General features: G+C 36.7%; 3 protein-coding genes across 4 annotated transcripts; 2 read left to right on the forward strand and 1 right to left on the reverse strand.

The window, feature by feature from the left end:
• The first annotated feature begins 1139 nt into the window (after positions 1–1139).
• LOC107799100 (DELLA protein RGL1-like) lies at positions 1140–4998 on the forward strand. Its single transcript, XM_016622172.2, has 2 exons — positions 1140–3078; positions 3317–4998. Exons 1-2 carry the CDS (start codon positions 2337–2339, stop codon positions 4327–4329), a joined length of 1755 nt encoding a protein of 584 aa, XP_016477658.2. The 5' UTR covers positions 1140–2336; the 3' UTR covers positions 4330–4998.
• Positions 2361–7376, reverse strand: LOC142179329 (pentatricopeptide repeat-containing protein At1g09220, mitochondrial-like). 2 transcript variants are annotated; one of them, XM_075249026.1, is made up of 2 exons: positions 5896–7375; positions 2361–2498 (listed from the first exon to the last, which is right to left on the reverse strand). In XM_075249026.1, exons 1-2 carry the CDS (start codon positions 7212–7214, stop codon positions 2483–2485), a joined length of 1335 nt encoding a protein of 444 aa, XP_075105127.1. In that variant the 5' UTR covers positions 7215–7375; the 3' UTR covers positions 2361–2482. The 2 variants fall into 2 exon arrangements, with proteins under 2 accessions (XP_075105127.1, XP_075105126.1); XM_075249025.1 differs by lacking the exon at positions 2361–2498 and having other exon boundaries at positions 5660–7376.
• Positions 7377–10682: 3306 nt separating this feature from the next.
• LOC107799104 (calvin cycle protein CP12-1, chloroplastic-like) lies at positions 10683–11287 on the forward strand. The gene has a single exon (XM_016622175.2). It carries the CDS (start codon positions 10748–10750, stop codon positions 11144–11146), a length of 399 nt encoding a protein of 132 aa, XP_016477661.2. The 5' UTR covers positions 10683–10747; the 3' UTR covers positions 11147–11287.
• The last annotated feature ends 625 nt before the right edge of the window (positions 11288–11912 follow it).

The following is an 11912-nucleotide window of genomic DNA, read 5'->3' on the forward strand; positions in this document are numbered from 1 at the left end:
AGGTGGTAGTTCAAGTTTTAGTCATCACGAAGGATTATGTTTATTGAGTAGAGTTATATTTCTTTTCGGGTTGCATGAAACGACGTCGTTTTGGTCCAAGAAAGTGGTGAAGCCGGTAGTGAACGACACCGTTTTCGGGGTCGAAACGGCGGATGATAGGGTGGTTGAGAAGGTGGCAATGGCAATGAGTTTTGGTGTGTTGTGGTGGTGCAAATTGAGGGATGAAGTTGAGTCATTAGTTGTTGTGGCTGAGGTGAAAAGGGAGTTGATAGGTAGTGTTGATTTGGTTGATTTTGTTGGTTGGTGGTTGTATTATATGACTGTGGCAATTGGTATGGTTAAGATTGTGAAGGGTCTAATTTGGGTTTGTTTTGTTTTGTTTTGTGGGAATGTGGTTGATTTGGAAAATGCCGACTATTCTACAAGAAATGATGAAAAGGTCTGAGAGTTGATATGATCTTTTCTTTTAAATTTTTTTTGTCTCTATACAGTTGTAATCTTGATTGTTAAAGAGGGAGTAGATTATTGTTTTTGTTTGGTCATTGAGGGGGACATGTATGTATTGTTTTAGTAAAGCAAATGCAAATACAAGAATTTCTTATTGAAGCCATAGTTTTTTGGTTTTCCATCCGGTGTCCGGTACCCGTATTGGAGCCCGACTATATTCGGATTCGCGCCGCGTAGGGCACCATTTAGGGGAAAGCGCTCCCTACTAAGGATTTTTTCATATCCAGTGCTCGAACCCGAGACCTCTGGTTAAAAGAGGAGCAGTCTCATTCACTGCACCATATTATTTGGTGGTTTATTGAAGCCATAGTTGAGGATGGTGTAACGCCGTCTGACTAGTTGGGAAGGAGAACGATAATTTTAATCTTTTGTTTCAGATTGAAATAAGTGGCTCACAAGAAAATTTGATAAAAATAATATAAAGGAAAACAATACAAGAATTAAATATGTACTAGAGAAATAAATGGCTCGCAAGAAAATTTGATTAAAATAATAGAAAGGAAAACAATAAAAGAATTAAATATGTGTACTTTCTTTCTCAATCTAGTTCAAGAAAGGGTGCTTGATTGATTGATTCTACATTTCCATATAACTCATTCAATTTAATTATAGTTTTTCAAGCCCTTCTAATTTGATGGAACCTAAGTGATATGAAAGGGTGAAAGGGAACAAATCTCTGCTCCTAAACTTTAAAGTCATTAAAGAACGACAGTTATACACAAAAGCCATTAATTAAGCTTTCAAAAAAAGCAGCCCGGTGCACGGAGCATGTGTAGGGGTCCCGAAAAGAGCCGCACCCTAAGGGGTGTGATGTAAACAACCTAATCTGATGCAAGTATCAATAGCTGATTCCACGGCTTGAGCTCGTGAGCTATAGGTTCCAGGGAGACAACTTTACCATGACTCCATCATTAATTAAACTTTCAGTAATGTTAAATCTAAAGAAGGGCTATTACATTAAGACATAAAAATTGGATGATGGAAAGTTACTCTTCTTTTCAAAATTAATTTAGTTGCAATCAAAATAGTACTCAAATATTATAATCCAAGAGTGAATTATCAAAAGAAACCATGATTAGTTTAAATGCAGAAAACTTAAAAGACTACTGACCTCTTCAATTTTTCAGGATGCCCAACAAATCAGAAATGTTTTTGCTGTTGTATGTTTCTTTGCTATTTCCTTAAGACAAGTAAGCCAGACAAAGTCATATGATTATCAGGTTTTTGTCCTGTGCCCTGGCATAACTAAAATGACATAATAACGTACCTCTTTTTTTCCCATTACTTTGACCAAAAAGACATCAATTCCGAAGCTCAATTGCTCTACACACTGTATCACTTCTGTTCCTTACTGAGACAGACATTTGGCCTGCAGACTTTCCTTTTTGTTTCTCTTATGCCATTTCCTTCTAACCATGGCATTATGCCTTCAACAATATCTCATTGTCTCAATCGTCTTCTCCAAATGCATAAAATTCCTTAATCAATCAAACTCGTTAAGGCTTATGATGAGCTACCTCAGTCAAGGTTGCTTTTAGAGATACAAACAATACGAGAGACTATCTTTCATCTGGACTCTCTGCTTGTCCCGGGCATGAAAACATCATCCTGGCATTGGTCTTCTAAACTTTCGCCATGAACAAGTTATTTTTATTTCCGAGGACAAAAACTTCACTTTCAAACCCGAGTAAATTCCTTTCTATATCTTCCAGCAGTAAAATACAGGTTGCTATAAGCCTAACATCACCAAGACTATAAATCTGATCTAGACTACTTCTTCAGATTACAAGTTAGCGATACAATAGGGAAAAGATCGTACAGTTCTAGGCATGGACCAAGTGTCGATCCCCGCCATTGATTTCAGTGTTCTCCAGGGTGGTCACAATCATCTTCAACAGTGTGGGAGAAATGAATTGGTCGACAATGGCGTAGTAGATCCTTGGTTTGGATTGGATAGTGAGGATCTTGATTCTCTTTACTCTGTGCTTGACCTGAAATATCAAGAGAATACATCAGACAAACATGTTCAACTATCAGAAGATCAGCAACAGAACATCTCAGATTATTGCACTCAAAGTGATGACTCTTCTTCCAACATGGACTTTCCCCTGCAACCTGTCCAAATTCAGTCCACCTTTGAAGCATCTAATAGGATTCAGCCTCAAGTGCCAAGGCTTGGCAATTTCCATGGAGAGAAAACAAATCCTATTTCTTCAGCATCGTTGGAGCTGTTGAACAATTGTGGGAGACTGTTCAAGAAATCAAGCGAGGAAAATTTGAGCAATGTACACATCAACGAGGCTCATGTAGGTAACATCTCTAAGTTGTCAACAGAAGAAATCTTGCGAGTTGCTGGAGAAAGATATATCCAGTACTCCACCCAAAGAGTAGATGGTCTTTCTATGTTTATACATCCTTATGCTTCAGCACTTTCGGGCCTTTCCATGGAGCAAACAAGGGACATGGAACTTGTTCACCTCCTTCTAGCTGCTGCAGAAGAAGTGGATCAACAGCAATTTCAGCTGGCTAGCCAATCCGTTGCACGTTGCCTGTGGAAGGCATCTGCTACAGGTAATGTTGAACTTTGTGATCACTTCTATTAGAAAGTATACACTTTTATTTACATAGTTATATCTCCAACACGCTCCCGCACTTGCGGGTCTAATTCTTTCATCGGCAAGCACGTGGGAATTCGTTTTTTATAGTGGGTGGTGGTGAGACTTGAACCCAAGACCTGATCTTATACCATGTTGAATTGTGTGACTATCGAGAGAATACACATGTATTTACTTGATTATATCTTCAACAGGTAATCCAATCCAGAGACTTTGTTTCTATTTTGGTGAAGCTTTACAAGAAAGGATTGATCGAGAAACAGGAAGGTCCCCAAGTTTTGAAAGAAAATTAAGGTATTTAAGCACTCTGGCATTAGGTACCACACCTGAAGCCTTAACCTGCCACACAGAAATTCCATTCAGCCAAGTAATGCAGTTCGCAGGAGTTCAAGCAATAATTGAAAATGTTAAAGGTGCAACCAAGATCCATTTGGTTGATTTTAATATCAGAACTGGAATTCAGTGTACAGGCTTGATGCAAGCTCTTGCAGAACAACGTGACCATCCAATTGAGCTTCTGAAGATAACTGCCATTGGACACCAAGAAAAAGAGAAAATCGAAGAAACAGGCAAGAGATTACAAAGTTTTGCCAATTCCTTGAATCTGCCCTTTTCATTTAATATAGTCTTTATGTCTGACATGAAAGATCTCAGGGTAGAATCAGTCAATGTTAAGGCAGATGAAACTGTGGCTGTCTATTGTAACATTGTACTAAGGACAATGATCTGCAGGCCAGAGTATATGGATAACACGATGCGAGTAATCAGAGGACTCAGACCATCTGTAGTTGTTGTCTGTGAGGTGGAAGCAAACCATAACTCACCTTCATTTTTGAACCGTTTTGTGGAGGCACTTTTCTTTTATAGTGTGCTTTTTGATTGCTTTGAGGACTGCATGGATAGAGACAATTTGGTTAGAAAGAGGATTGAGGTATTTCATATTGGTGAAGGTATCCGGAATATGGTTGCAGCTGAGGGTGCAGAAAGGTTCACACGGAATATGAAGCTTGATGTATGGAGAGCATACTTTGCAAGGTTTGGAATGGTTGAAATGGAGCTCAGTGAGTCATCTTGGTATCAAGCAAATCTGATTCTCAAGCAATTTTCCCAAGGCAGTTCCTGCAATGTTCAAAATGATGGAAAGGCCCTCCTTGTAGGATGGAAAGGAACACCCATTGAATCTGTTTCTATTTGGAAGTTCTTGTAAAGACCGCTAAAAAGGGTAGCTTAGAGTCATTGTAGCTACGCAGAAAATGCAAGTAGCACATATCGAGAATAAAATGAGAGAAAACCGTTTGAGATGGTTAAGTTATATCCTGTGTCGACCTCGTGCATTAATCAGTAGGTGTTCAATAGTGGCGAGTAAAAGTGATAAAACAGGACGAGGTAGACCTAAAATCACATGGAAGAAAATTGTCCCTAAAGACCTATAATCTCTTGGAATCCATGAAGACTAGCGAAAAATAGGCACAATGGAAGAAAAAGATCAAAATACATGACACCAATTAATTGGGAATATGTTTTGATCAATTAGTATGTTTTGTTTAGGTCTTATGTTTTCAAAATTCTTTTAGTCCTGCTGAAGATTTATATGAGAAAAAAATAGAGAACTTTTTTATTTTTTGTTTATTTCGTATAATATTGATATGATATGAGCTTAAATGGAGTGACATGGTCAGTGATAATTTGCATAGCCGACCCCAACTTGCTTGCGATTGAGATGTTGTTGTTGTTGTGTTACTTTAGCTGGCATCATCTTGGGAATCTCCATGACTCTTCAAACAGCTATCGATTTGCCACGCAACCCAAATATACCATGGGCAGAATGCTTATTTTCTTTCTCAACTTCATTTTAATAAAAATGAAAGAATCACTGAGCAAATATCATAACCGTCACAAGATAACAAAGAGTCCAAGATAGATGCCATTCAGCCTTGCAATATTTTGTTTACAGACAGTTTCTAGGGCGCCTTCTTAATTTCATGAGCAGGTTCTTGTCTACATTTACTATAAAATGCTGGTATTCTGATAATTCCTTCATGTTCTCTAACAGTAATTTGAGAAACCCCTCAAGTATACTCCGTAATAACATACTCATTTCTTGCTTAACTAATGACTACCTGACAAAAATAAAGCACATCCACTAGTAAGTGATGAATTTCTTATTCTCGAATGGCGTTTCTTATAGACATCCATTGTCCTGCCAGTCCTTTCAACAAAATCCAGCTATATTTCATCACCTCATTAACAGAGGTTAACATCCAACAGTGATCACTTCAGTAGATCATATTATATTTGGTAGTTTGTGCATAGATTGCCAAATTATTGATCTGTTTATGTTGCTAACAAGCATCGAAGCTGTAAGCTCAATGCTTAAAGTTTTGTACTCAAATTTTAACGTTCAACAGCTAGCCCATGCAGACTTTCTAATTATAAAAGATTGGACTGCATTCAGGCCTGAGCCTTATAGTAAATAGGACAAGCATTAATTAGATTAGGAGGCAAGTTACGATTAGCTGAAGTTCTGAGATCAGTTTAAGCAATGGGCAAAAGGAGGCCACGAAATAAATGAGAATAAACAAAGAAATGCATAAAAGTACCAATTTGGTGCTGCTCCTACTTCCAGTGAAAGAAGAAACTTATCAAGTAAAACGTGACTTATGAACAATATATCGATCAGTTTACAATCTTGAATTAAGTAAAGCTAAGGCCGGGAGCTTTGAGTGCATTTTGCTCATCCATCACTCGCCTCACAACCTCAGAATCAACATACCTGCCCATACCTGCAAGGATATTCGAAAGAAGCACATAATCACCACCATATTTGTTTTCCATCTCCATGATCTTCTGCATAACTCTTTCTCCCATATCTGCATTATCATGAAAACTACAAGCTCCCAATAGTGTTCTCCAAATCACAACATTAGACATAGCATTAGGTATCTCCAAAGCTATTTCTTCTGCTTCTACTAACCTACCTTCTCTGCCTAACATGTCTATCAAGCTGCCATAATGCTTAATGTCTGGTTGAATCCCAAACTCATCAACCATCTTCCTGAAAAACTCGAGCCCCTCATCCACTAAACCTCCATGACTGCAAGCATTGAGCATGCTCAAAAACGTTATGCGATTCGGTTCAACACCTGCATCCACCATCATCTGATAACTATCCGAAGCTTCTTTTGCCATCCCATGCATTGCATATCCTGATATTATTGATGTCCATGACACCAAATTCCTTCGTTCATTTAATATATCCTCAAAAACTCTCACAGCATCATCTATGCTTCCACATTTAGCATAAGCATCTACAAGCGAATTCATAACACGGATATCAAAAGCATTAATACCACTTTTCTCCCCGTAAGCATGAACCATTTGGCAACACTCTAAACACCGAACATTCCAAATAGCCGGGAAAATAGCCAAAAGACTCACTTCACTCGGTTTTATCTCCTCGATCACAGCCATTTCGCGGAACAATGACAATGCCTCATCAAACCGACCCATCCTCGTATACCCATCAATAAGCCCCGTCCAAGAAATGACATTCTTCTCCGGCATTGCATCGAACATCGCCCGAGCAACCTTAACATCACCCCATTTAATAGAACCACTGATCAAAGCATTCCAAGTGACAGAATTTCTAACAGGCATTTCATCGAACACCTTCTTCGCTTCCCCAACAAACCCACATTCACCATACATGTTAACCAGAGCAGTTTGCACATAAACATGGGACTCAAATCCATCCTTCAAGCTCAAACAATGAAGCTGTTTCCCAGTACCCCGTTGTGCTAAATTGGCCGATGCTTTGATCAAGAAAGAATATGTAAAGCTATCAAAATATATAACTTTTTGATACTGGAATCGGAGTTTCTGGAAAAGAAAAAAGGCTTCTTGTGGGAAAATACCAAGAGAGTAATGGCGAATTACAGAGTTCCAGAGAGTTAATATGATGGGTATTGAACTTGTGTTGAAGGTATTTTCAGCAGTGGTGAATATTAACTGAGTATGAATCTGTTGAATTGCTCTGCGGTAGTTTTGGTGTCTTTTAACGAGGTTAAGAAGATGATTAACATCTCTGCCCATTAATAGCAGCAAGTTTGCATTTTTAACTATGAGAAAGCTTCTTCTTTGAGCCTTAACGGACTAAATTACCTAGTTAAATAATAACAAAAAGCTTTATAAACATTTGTAAGTCACATTAGCGAATATTTGCTGAATGAGATTTGTTAGTCTGATTTGTATGAAATTTTGAATTAGCATTTGTTAGGATCGGCAACCGGGGTAATGGAGAATTTAGCCAAATAATGTTATAATGACAATAACAAAGATAATGCAAGTTGATAACAACGACAATTAAAGCATATAAAGAAAACACCAATTTAATGTGGTTCGGTTAGTGTGACCTACGTCCACAAGCGGAGAGGAGCAAATTCACTATAGCAACAAGAGTACAAAAGAGCGTACAAAATTAGAGTAAATACTCTAATTAATCTCAAATACCTCGAGAGAATAATCTCACAAGATCACTCCAAAGAAAGGGGATCATGTAAGTGTTTCCCAACATTCAACTCTCTTACAAAATACTCTCAATTACTGAAGGAGGAGAAGAAACAAGAAATAAAGAAGTCTTGTTGGTGTGTCTAAAATGAACTAATGGCATTAACTTGTGCAAATAATATTCACCACATAATGCAATATTTTGGGTCCCAAAGAATATTGCCAACAAGGTCTACTTTGCAAATATGTTTATCTATATAATTCCCTCAATCTCATCAATTGTTACACTAGCTTCAGCGGTGTCAGTATTTTTGTGCTCATTTTTCTTTTTCTTATGTTTTTTTTTAAAGATTTTTTGGTTTATAGCATTTAGAGATAATGTGACCTTTCTTATGACAATAGCAACACTTTAAATTATTGTATTTAGATATTGAGTCGGATTTGCCCCTAACAAACAAGCAAACTTCCGCTTGAGTTCCACTAGCTTCCGCGGTAATATCACTATTTATCTGTTCTTTTGATTTTAAGATAAGAGATATCATCCGTTGCATAAAGCATAGTTTCTCTTATATGCTTAAAATATAGGGGGTAGAGAACAAAGCAGTAACACAGCTTGATCCTCATATTTAATTTCGGCATCTATATTACTTAAATCCATAAGAATGAAATTAAATGTGTCAAGATGAGAGAGAATAGAGGTACCTTCACCCATACGAATTGTATAAAGCTTCTGCTTCAGGTAAAGTCTATTTTCCATTGTCCTCTTCATATATAAGGTTTTCAATTTTTCCCATATGTCTTTGACAGTGGTTTCTACAGAAACTTCATGTAAAACCTCATTTAAGAGGTTTAAGATGATACCTGATTTTGGCTTTTTATCTATGATGGCAACTCCTCGTTCGTTATTTTATCCGGCTTCTTCTCATTTCTTTGCAATACCAAGTCTAAGCCATCCTGAATTAGGATAGCTTCCATCTTTAATTGCCACATTCCGAAGTTTGTACTTCGGTCAAATTTCTCAATATAGGTCTTTGTTAGAGTCATTTTGGCTATTGAAACTAACTCGGTTAGATGTGGCTCTGATACCACTATAGTGAGTTAATGACATTTCCTTTTATAGGCCAAAAAGCCTTGGGCTCCAAAGTGTAAAAGAAAAGATACAACTTGTGCAAATGATATCCACCACACAATGCAATATTTTTGGGTCCAAAGAATATTGCCAACAAGGTCTACTTTGCAAATATGCTTATGTTTATGTGAGATGGACTCCACTAGCCAAAATATTGGCCATATTACAACATTTGTTAAATAAGATTATAAGTCAATTTTTTGAATGCGATTTAATGACTTATACTCGTATTCTGCGCTTGCAATTGATAAGTTTCATTTAGAGGAGCTGCATTCTTGATTCGATTATAAGTAGTTTATTGATTGTTATTTATAAGTTGCACTTATAGATTCCGAATTATAAGTCGTTTATTGATTGCAATTATAAATCATTAAATAAAATGACAATAATTGATTGCGATTTATAGGTCGTGTTTACTTATTGCGATTATAAATCACATTTACTGATTGGGATTATAAGTTATAACTACGATTTACAAGCACTTAATAATTTCGATGTTTAAGTTGGCTTATTGATTGCATTGTATAGTGATTGTGATTTATAAGTCGCATTTAATAATTACAGTAGATTTATAAGTTGCATTTAGTGATGGATGATTGATGATTCTTACCCCTTTGACCATATAATTTGGTTAAATTTTTTGAAATTTTGTGGTGCTTTAGTTGATGGCTAAGAGAATACTAAGACTTTTTCGTTATTTTGATATCTCGGTCGGCTAACTCTTCTTTTTCCGTGTGGGAGCGAAGGCATAGCCATATGACATCACGCCCTCAAAGCCTTGCACTTCTGTTAGGTACAAGGGAGGACCCAGTTATATTGAGGAAGTGCAACGGGGAAGAAGGGTTGACAATGAAAATTATTTTTTATCCAGTTAGGTAAATTCACAAACGGAAGGACCGTTAGTTCTCGGGTGTGTTTGTTTACTTCTGTTAGGTACATGGGCGGACCCACATGTATCAAAGAGGGTTCAAATAACTCGCTCCGTCGAAAAATATATTGTCTGTACACATAATTATCATCTAAACCAGAAATAAAACGGTCAATAAAATAATATATATTGAATCCGCTTGACACATCATGCTTTCGAATCTCCAATGCGACACTCACTCTTTAGTTTTTGACAATTATTGTTACGTTTATATGGCTGCACTACTCTTGTTAAGTTCATTATAGAACCATAACACTTAGCTTTAGCCAATTAGCAAGTTTTTTAAATCTACTATCACGTTTGACTGAAAAATTATAGAAGAGAAAGAATCCAACCTAAAAATAATGGACAAAATTTGACTAAAAACTCCATTATTTAATACCACAAATCAAATAATAAATTAGTTATATGGCAATTATTTTTTTTCTTCTGCGATCACCAAAACAATAATGTGTTGGGGATTTATGTTGAGATTAATAGTTTTTATATGCAAACCAAACGACTTCTAAAAATACGTTTAAAATCGTATTCAATCAGATACTGTGTTACATAAATTAGTTCGGAGGGAATAGACAACAACAACAACAACACCAACAATAAATCTAATATAATTCTACAAGTGAAGTCTAGGGAGGATAGTGCGTACGCTGATCTAACCCATACATTGAATATAGAGAGGCTATTTACAGTAAACCCTCGGCACAAAGAAAGATGAAAATAGAACAGAGCAACAAGCAGTAATTAACAAGAGGCAAATATATAGTGATAGAATATATAATATTAGACTACAAGACTGCCACTAATAATACTGGTTACAACATTTATACGTAATTGATGATATTTTTCATAGGGCCAATATAAAGATATTTCTAAATACAATATCTCTGCCTGTCATTCTCATGACATGGATGCATCCCATTGGTCAATAAATGATAAGAAACGTGTGCTCATTAATCCATTACTCATCTATCCTCCCCTAATATATTGTTACATCTCATCTCATAGCCTAAAAAGATCATAATTTCCCAACACACCAAAAAACCAAAAAAATCTTTTGCAACAATGGCCTCAATAGCTGGTGTTAGTATCACAACCCCAAGAATTTTATCCAAAACATCTGATTCCCCTAAGGTTCAAACCTTGAAATTTCAATCCCTAAACAAACCATGGAAAAACTCATCATTAGTCCAATTTGGACATGGAAAATTGTACCTTAAGGCTATAAGTGCAACACCAGATAATAAGCTATCTGATTTAGTGGCAGAGAGTGTTAAAGAAGCAGAAGAAGCTTGTGCTGAGAACCCGGTTAGCGGAGAATGCGCGGCGGCGTGGGATGTGGTTGAAGAGGCGAGTGCAGCAGCGAGCCATGCTAGGGACAAGAAGAAAGAGTCATCTGACCCTTTGGAGAATTACTGCAAGGATAATCCTGAGACTGATGAGTGCCGTACTTATGACAATTGATTGAAATTACTACTAATTAAGTCATGTTATATTTGTTGTTATTCTCAAACATAATACCTATATGGTAATTTGATACTCTTGTTTTAAACTGTGTTATCCTGATGAATATTCTTGAATGTTAAAGTTTCCTGTTTAATTAGCTCATACTACACTTTTCTTGGATTTGTTGTCATTAAGGATGTGATATATCACGTGGGAGCATATAATATACTGCAAAAAAGTACTAGAATCAGCTTCGAACTTTGTCGTTAATATGTCGCTAAATAGCTCATAGCTAAATAGGATTAGTACAGATTTTTCTGTTTAGCTATAGAATTTAATTTGTCCGTGCTAATTCCCGCTTCTTTAGTAGTAGTAAATAGTCTCCGATACATTTTCATGATTGTCCTCTTCTTGCAATGAGTTAACTATTCCACCTCTCATACTAAAGGCTTAGATTGTGTGGACACGTGAAGAAGAGACACACTGACCTCCGTGAGGAGGTGTGAGAGGTTAATATTGGTGGGTTCGAGGAGAGGTAGAGGTAGAGGTAGGCCAAAGAAGTATTGAGGACAGGTGATTAGATAGGACATGACGTTGTTTCAGCTTAATATGACCCTCGATAGGAATGTGTGAAGGTTAGTAGATAATCGTGTGTTTTCCTTGTCCCAACCAGTAGTATTAAGGTTAGTCTTGTATTTTCTTATTTTTCATGAGTTTCTATTACTGCATGTTGTTTTTTTCGCTTTGGTTTGTCTTGTTAGTTTGATGATGTTATGGTATGTTG

The sequence above is a fragment of the Nicotiana tabacum genome, chromosome 3 (assembly GCF_000715075.1).
Source record: "Nicotiana tabacum cultivar K326 chromosome 3, ASM71507v2, whole genome shotgun sequence".
NCBI lineage: Eukaryota > Viridiplantae > Streptophyta > Magnoliopsida > Solanales > Solanaceae > Nicotiana > Nicotiana tabacum.

Excerpts from the sequence above, each read along its gene's own strand:
- LOC107799104 (XM_016622175.2), top strand. The coding sequence starts at position 10,748 with ATGGCCTCAATAGCTGGTGTTAGTATCACAACCCCAAGAATTTTATCC.
- LOC142179329 (XM_075249025.1), bottom strand. The coding sequence starts at position 7,214 with ATGGGCAGAGATGTTAATCATCTTCTTAACCTCGTTAAAAGACACCAA.
- LOC107799100 (XM_016622172.2), top strand. The coding sequence starts at position 2,337 with ATGGACCAAGTGTCGATCCCCGCCATTGATTTCAGTGTTCTCCAGGGT. Across the intron at positions 3,079-3,316 it reads GTGGAAGGCATCTGCTACAG|GTAATCCAATCCAGAGACTT; the intron begins GTAATGTTGAAC and ends TATCTTCAACAG.